Source organism: Nelumbo lutea, chromosome 1, assembly GCF_056320005.1.
Source record: "Nelumbo lutea isolate HS-2025 chromosome 1, American lotus-T2T, whole genome shotgun sequence".
In the NCBI taxonomy this organism is placed as follows: Eukaryota; Viridiplantae; Streptophyta; class Magnoliopsida; order Proteales; family Nelumbonaceae; genus Nelumbo; species Nelumbo lutea.
In genome coordinates, this window is record NC_142684.1 from 219,540,104 (window position 1) to 219,554,756 (window position 14,653).

The following is a 14,653-nucleotide window of genomic DNA, read 5'->3' on the forward strand; positions in this document are numbered from 1 at the left end:
TAATTGTTAAAAAGAGTTAAGTCTATGTGATTTTTTTATTGGCATAATGGGTAATTATAAAATTAAAAAAAATAAAAAATTTAATAAAACAAAAAAATAAAAAGGGGGATTTAAAGTAAAAGTGACATTTTTAATTGACTCTCAATATATTCAATCTGTATAGGCATTTATATCAATTATAATTAATTATAATTTATGTCCCATTCTATCAAGTTTTATCTTGATGCATTACTTGACCTATATCTAGACGTCATCTAGCTCATTTATCTGTCAAAAGCAGTAATTGTACTAGTGTGAGAGTTGTCTATCCAAATATAATATTGTTCGATACTACAACAGTAAGATGAGCTGAGATCGGGCCGGTGGCATGGAGATCGGTTTTTATTAGGCAAATTTGTGTTCATATCATTCTAACAGTTTTTTTTTTTTAATATTGTATTAGAAATATCTCTTCATGAAATAAATAAAACATACAAATATAGAGATATTCTCAATGGGAAGGCAGTAAAAACTGTCCGAATGAACTTTGCCCTGACCGAAGCCAAACTTGGTGGCATGATGGTTAAGGCAGTTTAACCAGTTGTGTGCACTTCATCCATTGGCAAAGCTTCACTTTGTACAACCTAAATACTTTGCCTTGATATTTAATGGTGGTCTAATTATTCGTTTACGTGGAGTTTCTGATGATTTAATGGTGGTCTAACTACTTTGTACAACCTCTACTTGTTCAAAATTTTATTCTAATGCTGCATTGTCGGTTGTCATCGATCAGATCGGGACGGTTGAACTGTCAGTAAACCGGAAACAGGAAGCCGGATTAATGATTTTTAGATCTTCTTATAAACGCTGAATTGGTCAGACCTACTTTAAATAGTACATGTGCTTATTTTAAACTTAATTAAGATGATTAATTAGAAAGTATCACCAATTCAGAATTCAATCCATGACCCAGAGGCCCAAGCGATTGTTGTGTGTGGAGTTCAAATTTGACACTAGCTAGGTGCATGATGGTTGAGAGTAGAGTGTGATCAGCTCAAGTTAGCAGCTCAATTATGTAGGTATGAATCTCTAGATATCAAATAACTAGTAGCTAGAGAAAATACTCTTTTAACTAATCTACAGACAATTAGGTAAAGTTTGGAAAGAGTATAAATATTATGTATAATGTAAATACATACAAAATAATACAAAATATAAGGTTTTTCACTCTATAAATTTGTATTTGATACTTTCCAAAGTTAGAAAAAGTATAAATGCAAAAATATACAGTATAAATACATACAAAATATAAGTTTTTGCACTCTACATATTTGTATTTATATTCCTTCCAAATTCAGCCTTAGAGGTGAACACGTATATTCATCCCATTGAGCACTCGGTGTAATCATCACAGTGAGGAAAAGAGACAAAGGGTAAAGATGAAAAAGAAGAGTCCGACTTCGATTTGGGCAAAGCCCATTCCAACAACCTTTACAGCCTTACATTGAGAATATCTCTATACTTATTTATTTTATGGGAGATATTCTCAGTGTAAGATTGGTTGCGAGGGGCTGCTCGAATGGTGCCGCCATGACAGAAGCCGAACTGGAAAAGGAAAGTGGGAAAATACGGACAGGCCCATTGCAGAATCTGATTTTTACTGGAGATCTACAATATTTCAAAAGATCAATTACCCTCACCCTAGGTATTAATACCCACCCATAAATTAGTATCAATTCTGAGTTAACACCTACCCCAAATGTAGTTTAGGCCAAGCCTGAGTACCGTACGTTTATATGAAATTGTAATGTATCTTTCCATGTTTAAAATCATTATTTTATTTGTAATTGTCGCCTTCTAATGAGCTAGCAGTTAGCTTTAATTTCCCCATTTCTGAAAGATGCTTTGGACCTCACTTACTGTATATCTGTGATCACTACTACTGTACCTAATAAAAGGAGCATGTAAAATGAGATTAATTAATCCGTTGAGGTCAAGTTACACCCAAATTTTAATTTGTTTTAGTTTATTTTGTCGTCCATATATACAACAGAAAAGAAGTCCATTTGCCTGAACATGTGGCAGTACGTAATATTTTCAAATGAATATTGTAAAAACAAAATAATGATCGAGGTCCTGTAAACTGATCTCTATCACCCACACGTTTTTTAATAGTTCTTTTTAAACATATCGATTGGTGGGGTGACATTTCTCATCACTAATTAATAATTGCTTTCTTGGCGTGGTGCTTACTATGTATCAATGTGTAAAAGAGCTACCAAGGAGATGAAGATATAAGAATATTAACCATCGTAAAGTTTGTCCTATTAACAACCACGTGTCAATCTAAGGAGAACCAACGGAAGCCCTTGTTTATGAGATAAACAAAACTCTTCAATCCACGTTGTATTCATTATAAATGATTTTATATTCATTTCTACCATACCTAATTAAACAAAGGGTATTATTTATTGTGATATCTCGACCGGTCTCATTGGATGAATTACTTAAATACTTCCGTCATGCAGTAACGTCAAGTGTGTTCAATAATATTGTCCAAACCACCATTTCCAACAGAACCAAACTGAATTCGTCTAGTAGCCCAGAAAATTTTAAAATTTTGTTTATAGTTTCAGTACAATTTCAATTCTGAATTTCAGAAATCAGATCAGACTGTAAAATAAATTACTAATAATATATATTTCTTATCAAGGTTCTGAAAGGCCTACATATCAACGCGGGGCTGGGAAAGGCGTAGCCTAGCTCAGACTATACCAGCAAGGCTTAGGTCATGAATTTGAGGTTTACACACTTTCGGGTATTTTGCCTATGTTGCTGCCAAATAAAGAGTGAGGGCAATAAAGTAATTTTTGGTGTCAGAGGTTGATGGGCCCAACTTGTTTAGAAGATGTTAAAGGCCCCAGGAGTTACTCCAAGGATATAGGCTCTGACGATCAAGTTAGCTGAGAATTGTGAGGGTTAGACCAAGCAAATGAGGAAATTTAGAGTTTAAGTCTGTGTGTCTTTACCTCAATGTAGAAGCCTCTTTTATAACAAGAGTTGCCTTAGAAGTGGGGCAGTTGGGAGCAGGCGACGGCGGTTGGTAGTGGTTGATGATGGATGGCCAGGATGCATCTGACCGATGCCACATGTCAAGATCCGCAGGTTGGCCAAATATTTCTACATCATTTGCACCCCCACTCTAGAGACTATAGTGACTGAGGTCGGTTGGCAGATTGTGTCAAGGCTGCGGCTTTGGCTGAAGAAAGTATGGTAGATTTGCGTGGAGGCGTTGGCCTCAAATGCAGATCTCTTCTAAGCGGTTGTGTGACTGCTCCTCCATTCATGCTTCACGTCAATAAAGGATAATTCTAGGACAAAGGTTTGTGACCATGGCTCGTACGAGTGTAGGCTACACGCATGCATTGCATGTGCCCTATACAGGCGTTGATGTGATCCGTCATAGGCCCGTACGTAGGATGGGCACCGGGGTTGACTGATTTAGGTCGTGCATGAGACAACATGGGGGGGGTCCGGTTTGGTGCATCCTTGAGCCGGAGTCGATAATCGAACCAAACCTATCTCTTGGGGTCGTTTCGTCTCCCGAGGTTAGTGGGCTGTGGCCATTGGATCAATTGAATATGGACCGTACATTTTCCTTTAAATAGGGAGGTTGGTTTGAGCGAAACTTCACCATTTGCTCGAAACCTTTAGTCTTGGAGCTATCGAGGACACCTCGACTTTCCATAACCAATTCCTTAGATTTCCTTTCACTAATATCTTTAGCTAAAGAACCTCTATCTTCGACATGTCGGCCTCAGATTTTGGTTGTGAAGCTTACAACCAAAATGTCGGCCTCAGATTCACAGTAGGAATGTTAACTACGGTGAAAGTATGGCTTTCACAGCAATTCTCCATGAAAGATCTTGGAGAAGCCTCCTATATACTGGGTCTTCGACTCTATAGAGATAGATCAAAGCGGATAATAGGATTATCCCAATCTGCCTACATTGACAAAATAGTCAAAAGATATAGCATGAAAAACTCCAAGAAAGGAAATGTTCCTTTCAGGCGCGGAGTCACTCTCTCCAAAAAGATGTTTCCCAAGACTTTTGAGGAGATTGATGGAATGAAAGACGTTCCCTATGCCTCTGCTGTAGGAAACATCATGTATGCCATGCTGTGCACTCGTCCTGACATTGCTCAGGCAGTAAGTGTAGTAAGCAGATTTCAGGCCAACCCAGGGCAGGAGCACTGGACTACTGTGAAAAACATACTTAAGTACCTTCGAAGGACCAAAGAGTTTTGTCTAGTATTTGATGGTAGCTCACTACAGATCCAAGGGTATATAGATGCCGATTTCCAGTCGAATCCAGATGATAGAAAGTCTACATTTGGATATGTTTTCACGATAGGATCGTGTGCTGTTTGCTGGAAAAAAAGCAAACAGGGGTCCATTACAGACTCCACGACCGAGGCCAAGTACATTGCCGCAAGTGAGGCTGCCAAAGAAGCTGTGTGGATGAAGAAGTTCGTTCACGAGTTGGGAGTAGTTCCGTCCAACACATCACCCAACCCATTGTTGTGTGACAACAATGGAGCTATTGCTTAGGCTAAGGAGCCACGAGCCCACTCGAAGTCGAAGCACATCGAGAGGAAGTACCACGTACTGCGGGAGATTGTTGGTAGAGGGGACATCTTGATTCAGAAGGTAGCGTCAAAGGAAAATGTAGCAGACCCATGGACGAAGCCACTATCACAGAAAGTGTTTGAGAAACACGTGGAAAACATGGGACTCCGGCTAGCACCTGATTGGACCTAAGTGCAAGTGAGAGCTGTTAAACAGTTTTGTATGCCCTTAGCTTTAATCAAGATGATGTACTTTATGAGTTTATTGTAAATGAATAAATGCGCATATTTGATTCATGTTCCCTTGGTATGTTTCTGTGTAATACCCTTAAATTGGACACTTGATGAGACTCGTGTTAGTTTAGAATGTTCACAGCTAGTGGGTCGGTCTGGGGAGACCTATCCTGATAAGGCTAACACTGTGATGCCACCAAGTCGGTTGGGGTGGCCTGTCTCAACTGCCAGGGTGAAACCCTAGGCATATACAGCGTAAGATTAATTGAATCTTTGAACTGGACCAGATTTCCAATATTGCCCTGGACCTTGGAGATTGATGGGCAAAACTGAAAAGTTACACCGGACCCCTAGACTCGATTATGATACTACACTAGGTGTCGGATTGGGCTGTCTTTGATATACCAATTAGTGAGATCCTTAGCGGGTCAAAACCTGGGTATGTTGGGACAGTTTGAGAATTCATCTGAGTGGGTGATTGTAGTGGCAAGATCAGTCCCTTTGTCGGACAAATGTAATGATCGGGGATGCACTTTCACTAATGGAAACCAAGACTGCCGGCAGCCGATTTCAACCGTTGAATTTTTTTTTGCAAAATATTTTATATGAGATATAAAAGTATATATATTATGGTTTTGAAATGATTTGCAAAAGGTTTTAATTCCCGGTATCCATATAAACAGAGAGTGCAACACTGTTCCTTGCAGCCGAGGGAGAAGTCATCTCTTGTCGGGCAGTGTGTGATCATTATGGGTTGAGAGGTTAAGTGTAAGACCATTGAGGATAATACCTGATGGGATAATCTTGCATCTGCCCACAGTTCCTGGGTGTTACAAGGTGGCTTGGCCCAGGGACCACTTAGGGTAAGTGTTGGGCCCATAGAGCCCATGAGATGGGTTTCAGGGGATGCACTGTCTATAACAGTGTGTATTCGGCCAGGCCTTGTAACAAAGGCTGGGCTGAACCCATGTGGCTGATGTGTAGATCGATGTTTGGGTCCCACGCCATACAAGGAAGCCCAATTGGGCAGTAGTTTGGAAGGCTAATTGAATACATAACCTTAAATGGGCCTTAAGCCCATTTCGAACTGGGCTTATTTGATTAGTCACTTAAAGGGGCGAATTCTGAGATGGATCAGCTGATAGGATTGGGCCCAGACCCTATCAACTTAGAGAGTCCAAGATTTAAATAAGATTTAGATATGGAGGCCTCCTAATTAGATTAGGAGATTGCTGATTTGATCTATAGATAAGACAAGGGTTATCCCTTATCACTTAAAGGGACTTCTGATCCAAATATGATTTGGATCAGCAACTCCTAATGGGCTTAGGAGATGATTCCTTTAAGATTATAAAAGGAGGAGGGGGCGGCAGCCTTTATAAAAGCAACTAGAACACTCTTGTCTTCAAATATGAAATCACAAGAAGAGAGAATTCTGCACCCTGCGAATACTCTCTTGCCGCCTCCTTCCTGCAGCCGCCACCTCCAGCAATTCGATCTCCAGTTCTTGGGAGAAATCAAGATTTGATCTTGATCTCAATCCTTTGGTAAAAGATTGATTGGAGCTGTATTCACAAGCCATCCTGTTGATTCTTGCGAAGGGTCAAGTTCTTTTGGAAGAACACTGTTGATTCTGCTCCATCCTGCACCGTGCCATTTTCAGTGGGAGCAGATTTTGAATCATTCCTTGGGCGTGAACACCTCCATTGGGAGATACTATTTCTCCGTATCAGGTATAATCCCTCCCTACTCCTTTTGATTCAGATCTGGTTTAGTTTATGGTTCAAGAATGATCATTGAAAATATGATTTTCTAAATAGGGAATGCGATTCCCAATTGAAGGGAGAGAAAAATTTTTGAAATTCGTCCCTTATTCCACAATCTTTGGGCATCCATGTGATGGATATCCTATCCCTTCAGTGGTATCAGAGCCATGGTTCAAATCTTGAACCATTTTGTTTCAGATCTGAACCTGCGCAAAATGGCAAAAGGCGTTCTACCCAATTTGCGCAGATATGGGTTTTGGGAAATTTGTTCCCTAAATTGATGGGTAAATAATCTGAAATTAATTTTATATAAATTTGATTATTGTTTAGAATAGTTCTTTATGATTTTCTTGATTTATGGGCTGTTTGTACAAGAGGAGATCGAATTCTTGGTTTGCGCAGGGAAAACTGCAAGATTTGCAGTTTATTGATTTATTTATTACATTTGGTCTGTAAATAATTATTTTTTTTTATTTTTAGACTCAATGTACTAGGCATTCGATCTAATGTAATTATTAATAGAAATAGGATTTCTATTTATTTTTATTTCTGGATCGAAGATGGCGGCGCAAAAAGGGAGATTTCGCAAAGAAGAAGATTTCGCAGATGGGAGTCATAGAATCTGCGATTTGCAGTTTGTGAAACTGCAATCTATGATCTAACCTTTGTTTTGCAGGATGGATTGTGCGAATAGCCCTGATTGACTGATTCTTGATTTTCTTTTATCAGTATTTAATTTCAGATTATTTTCTTGAATTAAAGATTTAATTAAAGATCAAACCCTAGACCCATTCGAACCAAGATTGGTTCAAACTATTTGGACCAAATCTAGGGTTTAATCAAGCTGAAAGTCAGCCCTAATTTTCCCATTAATGGGCCTAAGGATTGATATTTAATTAAATGGTTAATTCGGCCCAACCTGTAAAGGCCTAGATTTAAATAGTTAAAACTGCCAAAAGCCCACTTCAAAGGATAAAGCTATATGGGCCGAACTGGGTAACCCTAATCCAGCTCATATACCTAGATAATATTAATGGTTAATATTATGGATTTAAAATGGGCTTCCAATGGGCCTTATAGATAATTAATTGTTTGGATTAATTTATCCCTGCATGAGATGTATGGATGTGTGTTGTGCTGCGTACATGGGCCATAAGTGCTTGGCCCATGCTCATTCGACAGTGGCTCTTGCGCACACCATGGCTGAACGCACATCATTGCCATGGTGTCTCTTTTGGTCATTGGATGACCTCCCTCAGTGGTGGGTCCCACATCTCATCAAGAGGTTACGTGTGGAACCCTAGCCGATTAAGGCCCACTGAAATCTGACTTTATGAAAGTCAGTGGGAGCCACTTTGGTTTGACCTAAACTAAACTAGGGGATAATAACTATTCTCAGAGATGAATAAATGGAAATGGAACATAGATTATGAGGAAACCTTTTCGCCTGTGGCCATGCTTAAATCCATTAGTATCCTGCTAGTTGTAGCAGCATACCATAACTACGAGATTTGGCAAATGGATGTCAAAACTGCATTCCTGAATGGAGATCTTACTGAAGATATCTATATGCAGCTGTCGCAAGGCTTTATTGCTGCAGGTTAGGAAAACATGGTATTTAAATTTAATAGATCCATTTATGGATTTAAGCAAGCTTCTAGAAGTTGGAACATCCATTTTGACTCTGCTGTCAAATCGTTTGACTTCGATCAAAACCCGGATGAACCCTGTGTTTATAGGAAGTACAGTGGAGATAATGTTACCTTCTTGGTTCTGTATGTAGATGACATTCTACTCATTGGAAATGATGTATGAATGTTAACTACAGTGAAAGTATGGCTTTCATAGAAATTCTCCATGAAAGATCGTGGATAAGCCTCCTATATACTAGGTCTTCGACTCTATAGAGATAGATCGAAGCGGATAATAGGATTATCCCAATCTGCCTACATTGACAAAATAGTCAAAAGATACAGCATGGAAAACTCCAAGAAATGAAATGTTCCTTTCAGGCACGGAGTCACTCTCTCCAAAAAGATGTCTCCCAAGACTTCTGAGGAGATTGATGGCATGAAAGACGTTCCTTATGCCTCTAACGTAGAAAGCATCATGCATGCGATGCTGTGCACTCGTCCTGACATTGCTCAGGCAGTGAGTGTAGTAAGCAGATTTCATGCCAACCCAGGGCAGGAGCACTGGACTGTTGTGAAAAACATACTTAAGTACCTTCGAAGGACAAACGAGTTTTATCTATTATTCGATGGTAGCTCACTACAGATCCAAGGGTATACAGATGCCGATTTCCAGTCGGATCCAGATGATAGAAAGTCTTCATCTGGATATGTTTTCACGATAGGATTGTGTGCTGTTTGCTGGAAAAGCAGCCATGTGGATGAAGAAGTTCGTGGTTGCCTATTTGTACATTGCCGCAAGTGAGGTTGCCAAAGAAGCCATGTGGATGAAGAAGTTCGTTCACGAGTTGGGAGTAGTTCCGTCCAACACATCACCCATCCCATTGTTGTGTGACAACAATGGAGCTATTGCTCAAGCAAATGAGCCACGAGCCCACTCGAAGTCGAAGCACATCGAGAGGAAGTACCACGTACTTTGGGAGATTGTTGGTAGAGGGGACATCCTGATTTAGAAGGTAGCATCAGTAGAAAATGTAGCAGACCCATTGACGAAGCCACTATCACTGAAAGTGTTTGAGAAACACGTGGAAAGCATGGGACCATGGCTAGTACCTGATTGGACCTAAGTGCAAATGGGAGCTGTTAGACAGTATTGTATGCCCTTAGCTTCAATCAAGATGATGTACTTTATGAGTTTATTGTAAATGAATAAAAGTGCATATTTGATTCATGTTCCCTTGGTATGTTTATGTGTAATACCCTTAAACTGGACACTTGATGAGACTCGTGTTAGTTTAGAATGTTCACAGCTAGTGGGTCAGTCTAGGGAGACCTATCCTGATAAGGCTAACACTGTGGTGCCACCAAGTTGATTGGGGTGGCTTGTCTCAGCTGCCAGGGTGAGACCCTAGGCACATACAGTGTAGGATTAATTGAATCTTTGAACTGGACCAGATTTCCAGTATTGTCCTAGAGATTGATGGGCAAAACTAGAAAGTTACACCCGACCCCTAGACTCGATTATGATACTACACTAGGTGTCAGATTGGGCTATCTTTGATGTACCGATTAGTGAGATCCTTAGTAGGGGTCAACACCTGGGTATGTTGGGACAGTCTGAATTTCATCTGAGTGGATGATCATAGTGACAGGATCAGCCCCTTTGTTGGACGAAGGTAATGATTGGGGATGCACTCTCACTAACGGAAACCAAGATTGCCGGCAACCGTTTTCAATCGTTGAGATTTGTTTTGCAAAATATTTTATATGAGATATAAAAGTATATATATTATGGTTTCGAAATGATTTGCAAAATGTTTTAATTCCCGGGATCCATATAAGCAGAGAGTGCAACACTGTTCCTTGCAGCCGAGGGAGAGGTCCTCTCTTGTTAGGCAGTGTGTGATCATTATGGGCTGAGAGGTTAAATGTAAGACCATTGAGGATAATACCTGATGGGATAATCTTGCATCTGTCCACAGTTCCTGGGTGTTACAAGGTGGCTTGGCCCAGGGACCACTTAGGGTAAGTGTTGGGCCCATAGAGCCCATGAGATGGGTTTTAGGGGGTGCACTGTCCATAACAGTGTATTCGGCCAGGCCTTGTAACAAAGGCTGGCTGAACCCATGTGACTGATATGTAGATCGATGTTTGGGTCCCACGCCATACAAGGAAGCCCAACTGGGCAGCAGTTTGGAAGGCTAAGTGAATACATAACCTTAAATGGGCCTTAAGCCCATTTCGAACTGGGCTGATTTGATTAGTCATTTAAAGGGGCGAATTCTGAGATGGATCAGCTGATAGGATTGGGCCCAGACCCTATCCACTTAGAAAGTCCAAGATCTAAATAAGATTTAGATTTGGAGGCCTCTGAATTAGATTAGGAGATGGCTGATCTGATGTATAGATAAGATAAGGGTTATTCCTTATCGCTTAAAGGGACTTCTGTTCCAAATATGATTTGGATCAGCAACTCCTAATGGGATTAGGAGCTGATCCCTTTAAGATTATAAAAGGAGGGGGCGGCAGCCTTTAGAAAAGCAACCATTATATTCTTTGAAGGGATAGGATATCCATCACATGGATGCCCAAAGAATGCGGAATAAAGGGGCAAATTTCAAAAATTTTTCTCTCCCTTTAACTGGGAATCGAATTCCCTATTTAGAAAATCATATTTTCAAGGATTATTCTTGAACCATAAACTGAACCAGATCTGAACCAAAAGGAGTAGGGAGGGATTATACCTGATACAGAGAAGCAATATCTCCCAATGGAGGTGTTCACGCCCAAGGAAGGATCCAAAATCTGCTCCCACTGAAGATGGCACAGTGCAGGGTGGAGTAGAATCAGCAGTGTTCTTCCAAAAGAACTTGACCCTTCGCAAGAATCAGTTAGATGGCGTGTGAATATAGCTTCAACCAATCTTTTCTCCAAAAGATTGGTATCAAGATCAAATCTTGATTTCTCCCAAGAACTGGAGATCGAACTATTGGAGGCGGCGGCTGTAGGAAGGTGGCGGCAAGAGAGTATTTGCATGGTGCAGAATTCTCTCTTCTTGTAATTTCAACTCTGAAGATAGGAATGTGTAGTTTGCATGTCAAAAGGCTGCCGCCCCCTTCCTCCTTTTATAATTTCAAAGGGATCAGCTCCTAATCCCATTAGGAGTTGCTAACCCAAATCATATATGGATTAGAAGTCCCTTTAAGTGATAAGGGATAAGCCTTATCTTATTTGCAGATCAGATCAGCATCTCCTAATCTAATTAGGAGGCTTCAAGATCTAAATCTTGGACTCTCTAAGTGGATAGGGTTAGGGCCCAATCCTATCAGCTGATCCATCTCAGAATTCGCCCCTTTAAATGGCTAATTAAATCAGCCCAGTTCGAATGAGCTTAAGGCCCATTTAAGGTTATGTATTCACTTTGCCTTCCAAACTGCTGCCCAGTTGGGCTTCCTTATATGGCGTGGGACCCAAACATCGATCTACACATCAGCCACATGGGTTCAGCCCAGCCTTTGTTACAAGGCCTGGCCGAATACACACTGTTATAGACAGTGCATCCCCTGAAACCCATCTCATGGGCTCTATGGGCCCAACACTTACCCTAAGTGGTCCCTGGGCCAAGCCACCTTGTAACACCCAAGAACTGTGGGCAGATGCAAGATTAGCCCATCAGGTATTATCCTCAATGGTCTTATACTTAACCTCTCAGCCCATAATGATCATACATTGCCCAACAAGAGAGGACCTCTCCCTCGGCTGCAAGGAATAGTGTTGCACTCTCTGCTTATATGGATACCGGGAATTAAAACCTTCTTGCAAACATTTCGAAACCATATATATACTTTTATATTTCATATAAAATAAATTTTTCAAAACAGATCTCAACGTTTGAAATCTACTGCCGGTAGTCTTGATTACCTTTAGTGAGAGTGCATCCCCGATCGTTACCTTTGTCTAACAAAGGGGCTGATCTTGTCACTATGATCACCCACTCAGATGAATTCTTAGAGTGTCCCAACATACCCAGGTTTTGACCCCCGTTAAGGATCTCACTGATAGGTATATCAAAGACAACCCAATCCGACACCTAGTGTAGTATCATAATCGAGTAGGGGTCGGGGTGTAACTTTCCAGTTTTGCCCATCAATCTCCAATGTCCAGGGCAATACTGAAAATCTGGTCCAGTTCAAAGATTCAATTATTCCTACACTGTATGTGCCTAGGGTCTCACCCTGGCAGCTGAGACAGGCCACCCCAACCGACTTGGTGGCACCATAGTGTCAGCCTTGTCAGGATTGGTCTCCCCAGACCGACCCACTGGCTGTGAACATTCTAAACTAACACGAGTCCCATTAAGTGTCCAGTTTAAGTGTATTACACAGAAACATACCAAGGGAACATGAATCAAATATACACTTTTATTCATTTACAATAAACTCATAAAGTACATCATTTTGATTGAAGGTAAGGGCATACAAAATTGTCTAACACTCTTGTCTTCAGATATGAAATCACAAGAAGAGAGAATTCTGCACCCTGCGAATACTCGCTTGCCGCCTCCTTCCTACAGCCGCCACCTCCAGCAGTTCGATCTCCAGTTCTTGGGAGAAATCAAGATTTGATCTTGATCTCAATCTTTTGGGAAAAGATTGATTGGAGCTGTATTCACAAGCCATCCTATTGATTCTTGCAAAGGGTCAAGTTCTTTTGGAAGAACACTGTTGATTCTGCTCCATCCTGCACTACACCATATTCAGTGGGAATAGATTTTGGGTCCTTCCTTGGGCATGAACACCTCCATTGGGAGATACTGTTTCTCCGTATCAGGTATAATCCCTCCCTACTCCTTTTGGTTCAGATCTGGTTCAGTTTATGGTTCAAGAATGATCTTTGAAAATATGATTTTCTAAATAGGGAATGCAATTCCCAGTTGAAGGGAGAGAAAGTTTTTTGAAATTCGCCCCTTATTCCGCAATCTTTGGGCGTCCATGTGATGGATATCCTATCCCTTCAGTGTCCGCCGCATAGGCCTCCATGGGTGTCATGGAGAATGAGCTCAGCTTCTGATAGTCACAAACAACGCAAGTAGGGGAGCATGTAGGATCTTTGATACAATCGTCCGCCTATCATGACATACTTGGTTGCTTGTCGTTCTATCCGCCTGGCTACGCTGCGATCTGCTGGTCGGGTCCTGTGAAGTAGGTAGCTCACGAGCGGGTTGATCCAGCTTGGTTCAGTTTGTGTAACAGGAGCGACCTCTTCCGTCCCCCTGAGAATGCTAGGTCGAAGCAGGTTCTCTATGTGTACGGTCCTCATGGTGTTGTTGCTCTTGCTGGCTAACCGGGACATGTATCGGCCTCAGCGTTCTCAGACCTTGGAATTTGCCTGATAAAATAAGATCGAAAGCGTTGCCGGATTTCTTTGGTTTTGGCCAAATAGGCGGCCATGGCAGGATCACGGGCTTCGTAGTCTCCAGTAACCTGATTGGTCACGAGCTGGGAATCACTGCAGATGACGACGTGCTTTGCTTGTACTTCTTTTGCTAGTGTGAGTCTGTCTAGTAGTGCCTCGTACTTAGCTTCGTTGTTGGACGCCGTGAACTCGAACTGAAATGCATATTCTAGTTTCACCCCGCTTGGTCCGTGTAGTATGGTGCCGGCTCTGCTTCCTTGTAGGTTGGACGACCCGTCCACATGAAGGATCCAAGGTTCCTCATCCCATGTTGGCCTTGCTTTGATCGGGATTAGTGCCATACTGGTTGAGGCCTCTTCTTTGTGTCCGATCTCTGTTAGTTTGGGGCTTGCGGTGTTGAAGGTACACTCTGCTATGAAATCGACTAAGGCTTGGGCCTTAATTGCCATCCGAGGCTCGTATTGGAGGTCATATTCGCTGAGTTCGATAGCCCACTTCGTAAGTCTTCCAGATACCTCAGGCTTGAGTAAGACTTCTCTCAGAGGCTTGTTTGTGAGGACTACGATAGTGTGGGCTTGGAAATACAGTTGAAGCTTCTGAGCTGCCATGACCAGTGCGTATACCAGCTTCTCGATCTCTAGGTACCTGGTTTCTGCATCCTGCAAAACTTTACTCATGTAGTAGATAGGTCATTAGACCCGATCTACTTCTTTTATTAGTACCGAGCTGAACACCTCATCACTTGCGGAGAGGTACAACTTTAAAATATCATCCTCCTCAGGTCGGGTCAGAACCGGGATACTAACTAGGTACTTCTTTAGCTCGTCGAAGGTGAGCTGGCACTCTTTAGTCCATTCGAAGTCTTTACTTTTCTTTATTGCCTTAAAAAAGGGAGGCAGTGATCTGCCGACTTGGACATGAAGTGGCTTAAGGCAGACATGCAGCCATTCAACCTTTGAACCTCTTTCAACTTGCGAGGTGGCTTCATCTCTAGGATAG

General features: G+C 41.5%; 1 protein-coding gene across 1 annotated transcript; it reads right to left on the reverse strand.

Moving 5' to 3' along the window:
- Positions 1 to 1,857: 1,857 nt before the first annotated feature.
- Positions 1,858 to 14,331, reverse strand: LOC148881118 (uncharacterized). Its single transcript, XM_088978074.1, has 2 exons — positions 13,616 to 14,331; positions 1,858 to 1,927 (listed from the first exon to the last, which is right to left on the reverse strand). The coding sequence occupies exons 1-2, from the start codon at positions 14,329 to 14,331 to the stop codon at positions 1,858 to 1,860; spliced, it is 786 nt and encodes a 261-aa protein (XP_088834200.1).
- Between the last annotated feature and the right edge of the window lie 322 nt (positions 14,332 to 14,653).